Source organism: Heloderma suspectum, chromosome 10 (assembly GCF_057233095.1).
Source record: "Heloderma suspectum isolate Gila_16-S chromosome 10, 16-S_ref, whole genome shotgun sequence".
Lineage (NCBI taxonomy): Eukaryota > Metazoa > Chordata > Lepidosauria > Squamata > Helodermatidae > Heloderma > Heloderma suspectum.
Genome location: NC_139467.1, coordinates 29255647 through 29270538, shown reverse-complemented (window position 1 = coordinate 29270538; position 14892 = coordinate 29255647). Strand labels below are relative to the sequence as shown.

At 50.0% G+C, this 14892-nt stretch overlaps 1 protein-coding gene across 6 annotated transcripts in view; it reads right to left on the bottom strand.

The window, feature by feature from the left end:
* Positions 1 to 10893: 10893 nt before the first annotated feature.
* Positions 10894 to 14892, bottom strand: part of TCEA3 (transcription elongation factor A3) — a 35258-nt gene continuing 31259 nt past the window's right edge. For all 6 annotated transcript variants that reach the window (XM_084815723.1, XM_084815724.1, XM_084815721.1 and 3 more), the window contains 2 exons: positions 14514 to 14585; positions 10894 to 13253 (listed from right to left, as the gene is read on the bottom strand). In XM_084815723.1, the coding sequence (XP_084671849.1) occupies positions 13245 to 13253; positions 14514 to 14585 (81 nt within the window). In that variant the 3' untranslated portion in view covers positions 10894 to 13244. The remainder of the gene's footprint in view (positions 13254 to 14513; positions 14586 to 14892) is intronic.

Here is a 14892-nt window from a genome sequence, read left to right as displayed (position 1 = left end):
TAATGGGGGTAAACAGCACTGAACATGGAGGCTCAATTTAGCTGTCATGACTAATAACAGTTAAGAGATAGATTGATCATCCTCCATGAATGTGTCTAAAAATTCCCTTTTAAAGCCATCTAAAATAGCGGCCATCACAACAGCAGCAGAAACATTTGTACACACTCTTCCTCAGTATGGGAAAGTTGGTATCTCAGTATGAAAAGGTATCATGGGTGCAGAACCTCAGGAAGGAAAGGAAAGGTTCCTCCTGTGCAAGCACCGGGTCATTACTGACCCCTAGAGGGACGCCGCTTGCACTGGCGTTTTCATGGCAGACTATAGCGGGGTGGTTTGCCATTGCCTTCCCCAGTCGTGACTACCTTTCCCCCAGCAAGCTGGGTACTCGTTTTATCGACCTCGGAAGGATGGAAGGCTGAGTTGACCTGAGCCGGCTACCCGAGCCCCAGCTTCCGCTGGGATCAAACTCAGGTCGTGGGGAGAGTTTCGGTTGCAATGCTGCTGCCTACCACTCTGCGCCACACGAGGCCCAGGGCTGGGGGCCAAATCCAGCCCTCCCAGATGGCCCCACCCCTTATACTGGCCCCACCCCCTTTCCCCCAGCCACTGATCATTTGGTGGTATCCTGGTTTTTGTGCAATTCCCCCCCCCCCGCCATTCTTAAAAGGTTGAAATGCCTCTCCTAAGGCTCAGTGACCGGCAGTAAGAACCTTTAGCTAAAAGATGCTGGTATTCTAGCCACACCCCTTTTGCCTTTGACCACACCCCTTTCTCCAGACCCACCACCTCCCACCCCTCAAAAGCTTCTCTGACCTAGAAGTTGGCCTTTGGGCTGAAAGAATTTCTGCTCCTTTGGTTCACACCAACAAACCAAGCAAGAACAGCTCACAAGGCAGTGGAGAGTGAATGAGGGCAGACTCAAGGGTAGGGAATGCAATGAGGTGTCACCTGCGACAAGTCTTTTCAGGAACAGATGCAGCAAAAAATGACCTGAGACAATCTTCCTTTAGGGAAGGCGCGGGCATCTGGTTGGGGCTCGAAGCTTGGCGGATTACTCCTAGCTCAGCCCCCTGGATGCCAGCTCATGCACCCCCAGGCCTGCCTGAGTTGGGCAAGCTCGCCGTTTATTTTTTGTTAATTGTATTTATTTTTAAAAAATTGTTGGCTGCCTATCAAGGCAGAAGCCCTCCCAATGCAGCTCATGGCAATAAAATACATAAAAACCGTTAAAATATTAAAAGCAATAAAAACATAAACACAATAAAATAGCGATAAAAGCAACCATAAAAGCCGACAATGAACCAACGACAACAGCCAAAGCAGCAACAACAGCAATCATGTCAAAAGAAGGCCATGGTAAAATAATATGTTTTCAAGGCCTTTGTAAAAGCCTGCAGTGATGGAGTTTTCCGGCACCAGCCAACCTCTCACCATCTCCTTGCATGGAGCAAACGAGAGGTTGGCACACGGCAACAGGACTCGTGCGAGCGCTGCCTCTCAACATCTCCTTCCTCACAAGGAGACTGCGAAGGGTTGAGTGGGGGCAAGCGTCCCATGCCGGTGGCCAACCCCACATTCTGCTCTTGCAAGGAAGAGAGAACAAGGGGTTGGTGGGCAGCAACAGGGACTCCAGCTGCTGCCATTTTGTGCAAAATGGCAGCTGGTCGAGCAGCAGGACACCTCACACCACTTGCTGAGCACCCACGAACCATCCAGCAGCTCGCTGCACGTGGTGAACAGGATTGGGCAGTCGGTGAGCTGCACTCGGGGCGAGCAGTGGCAAGTTCGCCCATCCCTACCCCCCCTCCATGTTCGTTTTTCCCACAGACCAGCACTGATGCTGCAGCATGTGGGGCCGTCAACAACTTTCTGCTGTCACCCAGTGCTCACATGTTTGATGGGGCCCAAGCTCAAGTTTACGCTCTCACGCACAGGGAGTCAGGACTCCTACCCCAGGTTTTTGAAGTCGGCTTTCTACAGATTGCTGGAGCAGAGACTGACTGGGAGTCATAACCCGACCTGGAAGACGCATCCAGTGCTCAAGATGTCCCCATCTTCAGGCTTACCGTGACAAGAGGCCTTGCAGGGACAGAATAAGCTGCAAAGAACAAGCCTCTTCCTCCATCACTTGCGTTGGCTGTACAGCCCTGTACAATTCTGGCAGTGGCAGTGGTGTTCAGCTGTATTCAAGAATAGATCGAGCTGACTGGGGATAAGGGGAGTTCTGGTCCAACACATCTGGAGGACGTCACATTGGGGAAGGCTTTTGCAAGGGCATGGAGTCCGCTAGAATGGCAAAACATGGCAGCAGCGTGTTCTAGAGCAGCGGTGCGCAGACCTCAGGCTTGCGGGATCTACTTTGGGGTTGTTGTTTTTTACCAGCACCCTGGTAAACTGGAGCCTCACACCTAAGACAGATACTTAGAAACAAAAAAATTCTGAGCCTAAGATTTTGTTCTAAGTACGGAATGCAGCTGACAGTCTTTCCATACAAAAATGATGTCCTAGCTACCACAAACACTCTTATTTCAGCCATATAATTCAGATGGGGTGGGGTGAGTAAGAGTCATTTTGTCTTGCTATTGTTAAACAATTGGTGGTCAGAAATCCTTGCTGATCTAATGCAAATCATCCAGAGATCTACGAGAAGATCCAGAACTATGTTCTGCCCATCCCTGCTCTAGAGGGTAGATTTACCAGGAGCTGCGCCACTTAGAATGTTCTAGAACTGTGGGGTTTCTAGACATAACACAACCTCTTTGCACTGATGGATTCTTCTTACAGCTCAGCAGGATTTTAGAATGAGGAACCAGCCTCTGTCTAAGGAGGGATTTACAGAACGGGGCCTTCTAGCATTCTTGTAATATTACTGGGGCGAGAGCCATATTTTGAGTTCTGTGAGGACTCCAAAACAAGAAACCAAAACCTCTATGTAGACATTTCTCAGCCAAAAAAGCCCTGCTTATCACAGATGTTCTCACTGGCCATTTCTTTGGTTGGAGATGGCATTGCCATTCACAGCCACCTAACAGGATTTGCACATCAGAAGAAGACTGGGAGGGACTTATTTAAAGACTGAGAACCCTATTAAGCGTAACATGCAAATGTGTGTGACAAGATCTCCAAAAGGCCGCTTTAGGAGGGGTCAATTTAGAGCAGAGAAGTGGTCCTAAGGAGGGGGAAAGACTTCTCTGTTCCAGATACCCCCTCAAAATGATTCCCCCTCTGTGAAGAGAGGTTGTGGCTCAGCGGTAGAGCACCTGTTTTGCGTGCAGAAGGTCCTAGGTTTGATCCCCGGCATCTCCAGGTAGGGCTGGGAAAGATCCACCCCATCTGAAAACCTGCCAGGTAGTGTAGACCAGCCTTCCGCAACCTATGCCATGGTGGCTGGGGATGATGGGGATCACAGTCCAACATATCTGCAGGGCACCAGATCAAGGAAGGCTGGTGTAGGCAATAGTGAGTTAGATGGACCGACAGTTCAACTCAATGTAAGGCCGAAACCCTAACAGAGGCAATTTGGAGGGGAGCAGTAGTGGGTGAAGAAAGGCTAAAGCACCCCCACTCATACCAGCAGATTGTCCCCTCCCAAAGCAACTAAAAAAAAAAAAGCTGTCAAAATCATGTGACACACATTTGCAGGTAACGTTTAATTAAAGGTGCAATCCTATGCATGTTTAGACAGAAGAAAAGTCCTACAACTCCCAGCATTCCCCAACCAGCCATGTTGGCTGGGGCATGCTGGGAGTTGTAGGGCTTTTTTCTGCCTAAACATGCATAGGATTGTGCCCTAATCTGTATTTCTTCCTTTCTTCCTCCCTTTTCTCCTAAATCGTTATGAAGTTCATAGGGGTATTAGGTGGTCAGTACATGTGAATGCGAAACATACAGTTCTGGGGGTGATGGGAGGACTGGATGTTCTTCACCCTGTCTGCAGAAGCGCCGTTGTCCTAGTGCCTGGTATTCTGAGGTATACTGCCTCTGAACACGGAGAATGCATTTAGCTATCAAAAGGGAGACATTGCAGCTGATTGGGTGTGTGGCTAATGGTAAGAATAAAATAACAGAAGAGCTGTCATATCTACCTCAGTCTGGCAACCTGCAGCTGGTATGTCAGACACCATTTGTAATCTTGTAACGAATACAGAGTGATCCGTGTACGGCCCCGAATGCAAACTGTGGACATGGCGACGTTTTGTTTCCAACGTAACTCTCATAGATGCTGGTTTTTCAGCTGTAGACTTGGAGCAAATCAGCCATTTCCCATGGAAGCATCCACTCAACAGAAGATCAGAGAGGAGAAAGACCACAGCTCAGTGGTAAAGCACATGCTTTGCATGCAGAGGGTCCCAGCTCTGACTGAGATAAGTTCGAAACACTGGAGAGCAGCCTTCCCCAATGTGGTGCTCTCCAGATGTTTCAGACGACAACTCCCATAATCCCTGACCATTGGCCATGCTGACTTGAACCAATGGGAGTTGTAGTCCAAAACATCTGGAGGAGGCCATGTTGGGGAAGACTGGATTTGGGGGTAAGGCAGCTTTCTATGTTCCTAATCATTGAGTTGGAAGCGACCTTGAAAGTCATCTCATCCAACTCCCTTCCAATGTAGGAAACCTACTGCTACAGCATCCCTACTAGGTGATTATCCACCACCTAACAAAGGAGAGTCCACCACCCTCTAGGGGGGTTTGTTCCACTGTCGAACAGCTCATGCCATCAGGACGTTCTTCCTAATGTTAAGCTGAAATCCCCTTTCTTATCATTTGAACCTGTTTTGAGCCCAACCCTGTGGAGCAGGGTGTGCGGAATCTTGCCAATTTCAATTGGGAGGAGCTCTCAGGGGCCACATTCAGGTGGTGGGTGGCAAAAGGGGGGTGGAGCGAAGGCAAAAGGGATGGAGTCAAAAATACAAGAAACACCAGCATTTTTTGGCTTCAAGCTCTTCCTGCCTTAGGAGAAGCATTTCTACCTTTTAGAATGGGGAAGAAACTGCACCAAAGGAAACCACCCAACAGTTGGTGGCTGAGTGGAAGGGAGTGTGGCCAGATTGGGCCCCAAGAGAGTTGGATTGGGCCCCCAGCCTGAGGTTCCCCACCTCTGCTCTGAAGCAACAGGAAACAAAATTTCTCCATTATCCATGGGTAGTATCCAATGTTAGTCCTAGCTAGAGTAGACCCATTGACATGAATGGGAATAAAGTTGGTCACTACTAACTTGTCCCATTCATTTCAATGGGACTACTCTACGTAGGTCTAACATTGGGTAGTATCCAATGTGACAACCTTTCAAATATTTGAATATGGCTATCATATCGCTTTGGGGAGATCAGTCCTATGATCCCTGGGCAAGCATCCCAGGGTCCATAGGATGACTCAGATTCCCCCCTCCAAAGTCAGAGACAGCGCTCTGACCTTGGAAGGGGGAGTCAGAGATACACCCACACACACACACAGCTGGCATGGAGAGAACTGTGCTGGATGCCTCTCCGAGGTTGGAAAATTAACCTTGGAGAGGGTGAAAGGGGGGCATTTCACTGGGTGGAGAGGGGCAGGGAGGAGACCAGAGAGGCCAGGATACAATGTATGTTTAGCAAAAAACCCAAAGATCAGAGGATGGGAGGGTGAGATCGCCTCTGCCGCTCCTCCCACCCTGTCAGCCTCAGCCTGGCAGGACATAGGAATCTCGGAAGCCTTGTCTAAATGCACCCACCTCCATCAAGTGTGCCTGATGAATTTTGCACGCGCACGCACACACACACCCTCCCTTGTGCAGGAACCACTCAACTTTGCTGCTTTCCTCAAATATTTCTACAGAATCTCCCAGACAGTTGCTGCTCATAGTATACGATTTGTTTCTGTTGCCCCACCCACATTGGTTTGCATTTCATGTTCTGTAACAGCTCGCAGACATGCCGTTACAGGAAGTTCTTGTTCCTATACAGTTTGATCTTAAAACCAGCATGTCCAAACCACATGTAGGAGATGGGGTTGTTCACTGAATTGTGATTACGCCTTCAGATTCCACAAAGTTACTGGTAACGGAGCCAGTGTGGTGTAATGGTTAAGGGCGTTGGACTGGGGAGATCGCAGTTCTAGTCCTCACTCGGTCATGGGTGACTTTGGGCGAGACGCTCAGCCTAACCTACCTCACAGGGGTGTTGTGGGGATAAAATGAAGGAGGAGAACCATGTGTGCCACCTTGGGTTCCTTGCAAGAGGAAAATGGCAGGATAGAAATAGAATAAATAAATATAACAAATAAACAAGGCAGGACTCTTAATACAGGCCTGCAGCGGGCTTTCTCCTCCGCCAAGTGACCAGAAGGAGGCCGAGGTCTGAGGCTGGGCTGCACTTAAGGGGACAATGCACAGTTAATTCAGTGCACCTTAGTTCGACACAAATCTATCACAGACTGTGTTCTGATGCTATGCAGCTGCTGCGCTCGCCTTCAGGTTCTCTACACTTGGCTGAAAAAACAACCAAACCCAAAACCCTTTCAAAAAGGTATTTCTTAAGGAAGGAAATAAGCCAGTTATATAGTTGTCCAATATGAAGGAAACACGTGAGAACACATTTGCTTCCTCCACGGTGAACAGCATGCGCACCTACACAGACATGGGCCACACACAAACACACACATCCCTTTGCCTTCCCTCTCTCCATCTATGGCTCCATTGACTGACTTGTCTCTGAGCTGGGCTGGAGGGAGAAAGCAGAGAATAATAGCATCACGGTGTTGGAGGCCACCTGGTCCCATCCCCAGGTCCAATCTTATAGGCCACCTGGTCCAATCCCAAGGTCCAGTCTTATAGGCCACCTGGTCCAATCCCCTGTTTAGTGCAGGAGATCCTGAACAACAGGGTCCTCAACGGATGGCTGCCCAGCCTCTGCTTGAAGATCCCGGTGAGGAAGAGCCTCCAACCCCCCCCAGACAATTGGTTCCATTGACCTGGTTTGCACAACATGACAACCCACGATGGCTAATCACCCATGGTGGCTGGTTGAACCCAATGCACTTTCTGCAGGGTGGCTTATTTTTCGCGAACAAGCCACCCTGAGAATGCATGGCTTGTTTTAGGGTGGTTGATATGCTTAGCTATGCTTGTAGTGTTGTCTGAACCTGGCAGGGCAGCTTTGTCATGGGCTGTTGGAAACAGCTACAGAGCTGGCTGGCCAGAGTGGCAAGAACCAAGATAGCGATGCAGAAAATGAGGATATTTGCTGCAAAGGTGCCTGGGATACATGCCGGCGCCGGCGGGAAGACTAGTGGGGAATGAGGGGGGAAACAAGCCATGGCAAACCCATTCATCTTTTGGGTTAGCAAACAAACAACCCACCCACCCATGGTGGCTTATTCACAGGGTGGCTTAGCTTGATGTGCAAAGCCCTGTGTCCAACTGCTCTTACCATCAAGATGTTTCTCCTAACATCCAACTGAAATGAACCTCCTGTAACTCAAGCCCATGAGATCCTCTGGCGCAGCCAAAAACAAGTCTTTGCCCTGGTCTAAGTGACAGACATTCAGGTTTTTGAAAGTATTATGCGCGTGCGCACACACGCACACACACACACACACACACCCTGCACTCAGCTCTAGATTAAACATACCCAGTTTCTTCCACTTTTCTTCATGGGGTGGGGAGGGGAGTAGAGAGAGGGGAAGGGAGAGAGAATGAATGGCATATAGCAGTCATTCCCCAACCTGGTGCTGTCCAGATGTGTTGGACTACAACTTTAATCATCCCCAGCCAGCACGGCCATTACCGTATGGTCAAAGCATGACCTTAAGGCACATGGTGTGGCAACTGAATTGGTCAGTGCCTGGATGGGAGACAGTCTGACAACCTGATGTATGCCACCTGATGTATGCCACCTTAAATGTAATTTTTTTAAAAAGGCATGCAAAACAACATCAGCTCACAAGAGAGGTTGTAAAAAGAAGGAGGAAAGTATAGAATAAATGCCATTGCATTCTGTCCAAAATAAATATTTTTCTAGAGATGGAGACACCTTTGAACTAGGGATGGAGGAGAATTCCGCCATGGACTCCAGTGAGGCCAGATTCTAAAGAATCCAGCCCCCTGGAGTCCGTGGCGGAATGGACTGCTCCCCCTGCCACCCTGCAAAGTCCCTGCGGACTAGATCCTACCTGCCTCTGGCGGGTCCAGATCCAGCCACTGCTGCCCCACGAATGGCGTCCCCTACGCAGGACGCCATTTGCGTCGCTGCTTTAAACGTGATAGGCTATGTAAATATTTACATAGCCTATCATGGCTAAAGCGGGGACGCAAATGGCGTAGGGGACGCCATTTGCAGCTGCAGCAGCCCAGCAGCGGACGGAGGCCCTGCTGCGGATCGGCCTGGCCGGTGGCTCCGCAGACTCGCCATGGAGCGGAGCAAAGCCAGCCAGGATTCTGGGGGGGAGGAACAGATCACCTTCCCCCCATAGAGGATTACGGGGGAGGAATGGATCACCTCCCCCCCCCGGCCAACCCCCGGCGAAAGAAAGGTAAGGGGGATTCGCACATCCCTACTTTGAACTAGGGATGGGGGAGAATTTCTCCCCGAAACTTCGGGGGGCCGAGTGCCAACGCATTCAGTCCTCCGAAGGCTCGGGGAGAAATTCTCTGCCCCCCCCGCCCCCCTGCCCCCCCCGGGATGGGACTTACCTTTCACGAATGTCGCTCCCGGCGGCGGGTCCCGGCAGCAGTTTGGCGGGTCTTCGTCAGGGGAGGGGGCGGCAGCCGGTCTTTCGACCGGCTGCCGCCACCGCCATTATAAGAAAAGTAAAAAAAAAAAAAAACGCCCCTGTGATAGGCTACGTAACGATTAACGTAGCCTATCACGGCTAGATTTGCAAAGTCAGCCGTGATAGGCTACATTAATCGTCACGTAGCCTATCACGGGTGACTTTGCAGATCTAGCCGTGATAGGCTACGTAAATCGTTACGTAGCCTATCACGGGGCTTTTTTTTTTTTTTTACTTTTCTTTTGAAGTTTGTGGCTGGGGAGACGGGGCGCTTCTCCCCGGCCTGAATTTCGGCCGGGCGAGGCGGGAAGCCTCCCCCCCCGGCCTGAACTTCGGAGGGAGAAGCGAAGCGCCTCCCCCCCACCGCGAAGCAAGCTGCGACACCAGGTAAGTGACTTTCGTACATCCCTACTTTGAACTACGGATGGCGGAGAATTTCTCCCCGAAACTTCGGGGGGCCGAGCACCAACGTGTTCGGCCCCCCGAACAAGTTTCGGGGAGAAATCCTCCGCACCCCCCCGCCCCCTGCCCCCCCCCCCCCCGGGACGGGACTTACCTTCCCTGAATGTCCCTCCCAGCGGCGGGTCCGGCTGGCGGTTCGTCCGGTGTTCGAGCGGGGCGGGAGCGGCAGCCGGTCTTTCGACCGGCTGCCGCCCCCGCCATTGCAATGAAAGAAAAAAAAAAAAAGTCCCCTGATAGGCTACGTGACAATTCACGTAGCCTATCATGGCTAGATTTGCAAAGTCACCCGTGATAGGCTACGTGACGATTCACGTAGCCTATCACGGCTGACTTTCCAGATCTAGCCGTGATAGGCTACGTGAATCGTCACGTAGCCTATCAGGGGACGTTGTTTTGGTTTTTTTTTTACTTTCGTGTTCGCGGCCGGGCGAGGTGGGAAGCCTCCTCCCCGGCCTGAATTTCGGCCGGGCGAGGCGGGAAGCCTCCCCCCCCGGCCTGAATTTCGGCCGGGCGAGGCGGGAAGCCTCCCCCCCCTGGCCTGAACTTCACGGGGGGAGCAGCGAAGCGCTCCCCCCCACCGCGAACAAGCTGCGAGAAAAGGTAAGTGACTTTCGTCCACCCCTACTTTGAACTTGACCAGCCAAAAGACTCGGATTGCCCCCTTGTGGCTCATGTGGAAAATGGCACTCAAGTCAGGCATGTGTCATTTCGGCCAGTGAGGAACGTTGGGACGCCCAGGTTGAGTGCTTAAGATCTGGGCAATCACAGGCCCAGTGTCAGCACACAGCTCCCCTGGGCAGACTGCCAGGGTCCCCAAAGGGTCTACCACTGGCATCTCTCTTGGGCCCTTGAAATATATTCTGGTGGTCTGAACAAAACTGGGTGGCAAGCTGTCATGTTTATTTCCCACAATGCACCTACCACAATGTCACTACAGGGCATGGTGGAAAATTAAAATAGTGGCCCCAGGTTGAAGGCAGGGGCACTAAGAGGGGCCCCAGCAGGGCGCATTTTAAGAACATAAAAGCCATACTGGTTCAGACCAAGGGTCCATCTAGTCCAGCATTCTATTCACATAATGGCCAATCAGCTGTCAACTGGGAACCCTCAAGCAGGGCATGAGCATGACAGCACCCTCCCACCCATGTTCCCCAGCAACTGGTGTACACAGGCTCACTGCCTCTGATTCTGGAGGTAGCACACAGCCATCGGGACTACTGGCCATTGATAGCCTTCTCCAGAAATTTACCTAACCCCCTTTTGAAACAATCCAAATTGGTGGCCATCACTACATCTTTTGGTAGTAAATTCCATAGGATAACTATGTGCTGTGTGAAGTACTTCCCTTTATCTGTCCCAAATTCTCCCACCACTCAGCTTCATGGTCCTAACATTATGAGAGAGGGAGAAAAATGTCTCCCTATCCACTTTCTCCATACCACACATAATTTTGTACACCTCTACCATGTCTCCCTGTACTCACCTTCTTCCTAAGCTGAACAGCCCCAAACCTGTTCTCATAGGGGAATTGCATTCCTCCAGCCCCTTGATCATATTGGTTGTCCCTTTCTGTACTTCATCAAGGCCCTGCCTATAACCCAAAGATCTTCATGTACATCTTGCAGAGAAAACATATTCCTCAGCTTCCTTCCCAGAATGAACTGACATGCAGAGGGACAGGTGAGCATTCAGAGTTTACTAATGTACATGATTATCAATGGGCAACTTCACATTTGCTTTATACAAGCCCAGTTCCTGGTGCAATCCAAAGACATTAAGGATGTTTCAAACATTACTGGAAAGAAAAAAACAAACATCACCCCTTACTCCCCTCCCCTTCATACAATAACTGGATGGGTTTGTTGGCATTTCCATTTCTCTGGCATCCATGGGCAACTGATAGGGTACTGAGCAGCCCAGTGGGGTCTACTCACCTGCCCGGTCCCCTAGTTTATCTAGTGGCAGCAGCAGTGACTGGGAAGCCGTCCGCCATTTTGATTTTCCCACCATGCCCCAGAGCACCTGATGTAGTGTCACTGTGGGGCATTTGGGGAAATGAAAATGGTGTGTAGCTTCCCATTTTGCCAGGTAAGCCCATAACTGAGAGAGTGAGTGGGCCACCGGGGAGGGGGGGACCACAGGGCACTTTGCTGGGTTCCCGCCTCTAATTATGAGCCAGCCCTGTCCAGGTCCTTATGACTGACCCCCATCAGCAATGCATACACCTCTGAGAGCAGGGGTCCTGACAGTAGAGGCTGGTGGCTGTGATTTCAGTGGGGCTGTGAATCCATTCTGGGTTTGAGTCAGAACCAGCTGGTGGCTTCGATTCTGGTGGGGCTGTGATTCTGTTCTGGTTTCAGTCAGAACCAGCTATCCAAGGTGCTGAAACTAATTTGAGGACAGGGTTCAGCACCTTGGATAGCTCATTTAGAGTTCTGGCTGGCTCTGACTGAAACCCACTGGGTGTTGCGCCTCTTTCAGCCCAAGGGCTGCATTGCATTTTGGAGAAGCTTTTGGGGGTCACATCCCAGTACCAGGTGGGGGCAAAGGAGGCAGGGCCAAAGATACCAGCCTATTTTAGCTTAAAGCCATTATTGCCAGTAACTGAGCCTTTGGAGAGGGATTTCAACCTTTTAAAATGAGGGGAAAGCACAAAAGTCAGGAAACCACCAACGGTGTGTGGCTGTCTGGGAACCCCAAAGGGCCAGACTGGGAACTCCAGCAGGGTTGTAACTGCATGCTTGCCGTAGAGCAGTCACCCTCAACCTCTTTCAAAACTAGGGCTCGCTTTTGACAACCACCTGCAGGATGGGAGCTGGTGATCATTTGGGTTTGTTAGTTTGTTTTACCGTACATCGTTGTCTTCCTGCCTTTGTATCTGGGATGACCTGATACAAAGGAGGGCCATCACTCAGAGGTAGAGTGCAACCTTTGCATGCAGGTCAACCCCACCCATCATCTCCTGTTAAAGGGTCTGGGGAAGAAGAGCTTGGAAAGACCTTGGAGTGTCCCTGCCAGCCAAAGGAATCGATAGCAGGCTAGACAGGCCAGTGGCCTGATTCTCAGCATCAGAGAAGGAAATGAGGGAAGCTGGGTAACTGACACCTTGTCCTACCTGGGAGGAGAGAAACTGCATCTGCTGAAATTCTCTCTTCTACTGTTAAAGATACAGGAGGCCTTGGCATCCATCCTCTGTGCCATCTGGTCACCTGGTCTCTCTCTTTTTAAAAAATAATCCTAAGCAACATGAAAAAAATGGCTGTGACGTCACTGCTGCGACCCACCTGAGTTCGGGGTACGGTCCACCTGTGGCTGCCGACCTATCAGTGGAAGACGAACACTCTGAAGAAATCAGAGCATCCCATCCTCTGACAGCACATGATAAGCTACAGGAATGAAGATCGACACTTGATTACAGAATCAGAACAGTGTATATATTCTGTGCTAAAAATAATCATACTAAAGATGCCTAAATTCCGAACCAAGAAAAGCTGGATTTTGTGATCTGACTAAATCGTTGGTAGTCATGCAGAGGAGCAAAAACTGCATGCAGGACACTGAAGACCCATCCGCTACAGACTTTAAAATCTTGATCTGCCCCCATTTCTGGCTTTGAAGATTTCCCTATATGTTGCCCATATATGCACTTTCAAACCTATCTAGCCTTGAGGGCTAGAAACCTTGTTGTTGCTGTTTTTAATGAAGAAGTGGCGAGTCTAAGAATGTGGAATTCTGCACTCTGTTGTCTGGACCAAATTCTCAACTTGTGCAGTATGAAAGGACAGCCCCGTCAATAATAATAGTATTGAATTATCAGCAGACCGTCATACCCTTCAAGTGATTAATTACATTCCTATTGCATTTTGACAAATCCAATATGGGGCTGGAGTGCAGAAACCTTCCCCTTTCAGATTTTTCCCATTGTCTTCTTTTAGTTCTTCAGTGGACAGTCCAAAGGTTCTCCCCACTCTCTCTGGCTGAGACAGGACAGCATCTCCTCCGTCAGTGGCTGGCATACGGGAGCAAGGAGCATCAGCAGAACTGCAAGACAAAGGACGTTTTGTGGAACAGAGCAGACTTAACGTTGCTAGATGCTCTAGCACTTGGCACCCTGTAGCGGGGGCTTTTGTATATTGAGGAGACAGCACGACATGCAACAACTGCTTCTTTTATGCCTGAAACCCCTGTGAAATCTTAAAAATCAAGTCTCTTAGGCCTCTTTAAGAGCTTTCTAGCATCTTGGCCCGATTCCTGGTTTTCCAGAGTATGGTCAGGCTGGTACGACCTTGGCATGAGGGAGGATCTCTTCGGCCATGGTCCTCTTGGGTAACATAAAACACTGCATAATCATCATGAGACTGAAAGTTTTGACCATCAACAGGTGTGATTGATTAAGGTGTGGTGAGCTACACCACACAGCCAGCATGGTGTAGTGGCTAGAGTGCTGGACTGGGAGCCGGGAGATCCGGGTTCTAGTCCCCACTCGGCCATGGAAGTTCACTGGGTGACTTTGGGCCAGTCACAGACTCTCAGCCCAACCTACCTCACAGGGTTATTGTTGTGAGGATAAAATGGAGAGGAGGAGGAGGATAATCTAAGCCGCCTTGGGTTCCTTGCAAGAGGAAAAAAGGCGGGATATAAATGCAATCAATCAATCAATCAATCAATCAATCTATCAGGGGGCTGTGAGAAACAGCACATAGACATAGGGGACTTCAAGTATATAAGTCCGTCCAGAGTGTCACTCAGCTAAGCTTTGGCGCAGACCGGGACCATGGAGGTGCTGTGCGCTGGATTACTGGAGTCTCTCCACTGTCATTATCTGGGGCTCCCAACAGCAGAACGGAAGAGGAAGATAGTTTGCTTAGTTTGCTTTATAACATTGCATGCTTAGCTGTAATGCTCTGCCTGCTATAGTTAGCAAAGCTTTTTGACTCTTACTTGTGTGGTCATTGCTCTGAATCCAAACAAGAACCTCTCTGCCTTTGGCAGAACACACCCAGGAAAGCCAAGTTCCACAGTGGCCATCGACACAAGTTGGGCACAAACCAAGGTTCCATATAAGGTGGCCTCCCTCAATCTGGTGCTCTCCAGATGTGTTGGACTACAACTCCCATCATCACCAGCCAGTATGGCCTTTTGGGGCATGACACAGCCTTGCTGTCCCCAACCTAGTGCCCTCCAGATGTGTTGGATTACAACACTCATCATCCCCAGCCAGCACCACCAATGGTGCTGGAGCAGAGTTACAGCAGAGACGCTGGATTCTGAAGACCCTGAACAACAAAGCACAGTACACACCTTCCAGCGGTTCCCGCACTCGTTGCACAGCACAAAGGTCGTCATGGGCTCATCAGCACTCCGTGTTTGCACCTGAAGGAGAGAGCCAGAGGAGATCAAGGAGTTTGCACTTCTAAACATATGGGGTGCAAATACTAGCAGAAAAGCAGCTGGGAAACCTGCCCTCAAAATGTAATCCCCAACTAAACTGCAAGCTATTATCAGGGCTAGGCAAACTGACCACAATTCTGTACAAAGGAAATATGAATTCTGCAACCTGCATAAATTAAGTAAATTAAGTACATTTCCTTGGATAGCATATTTCTGCTAGCAAGATATAGGGACAAAGAGCTAAGCAGGATAGATATAGACACACACACACACACACACACACACACAC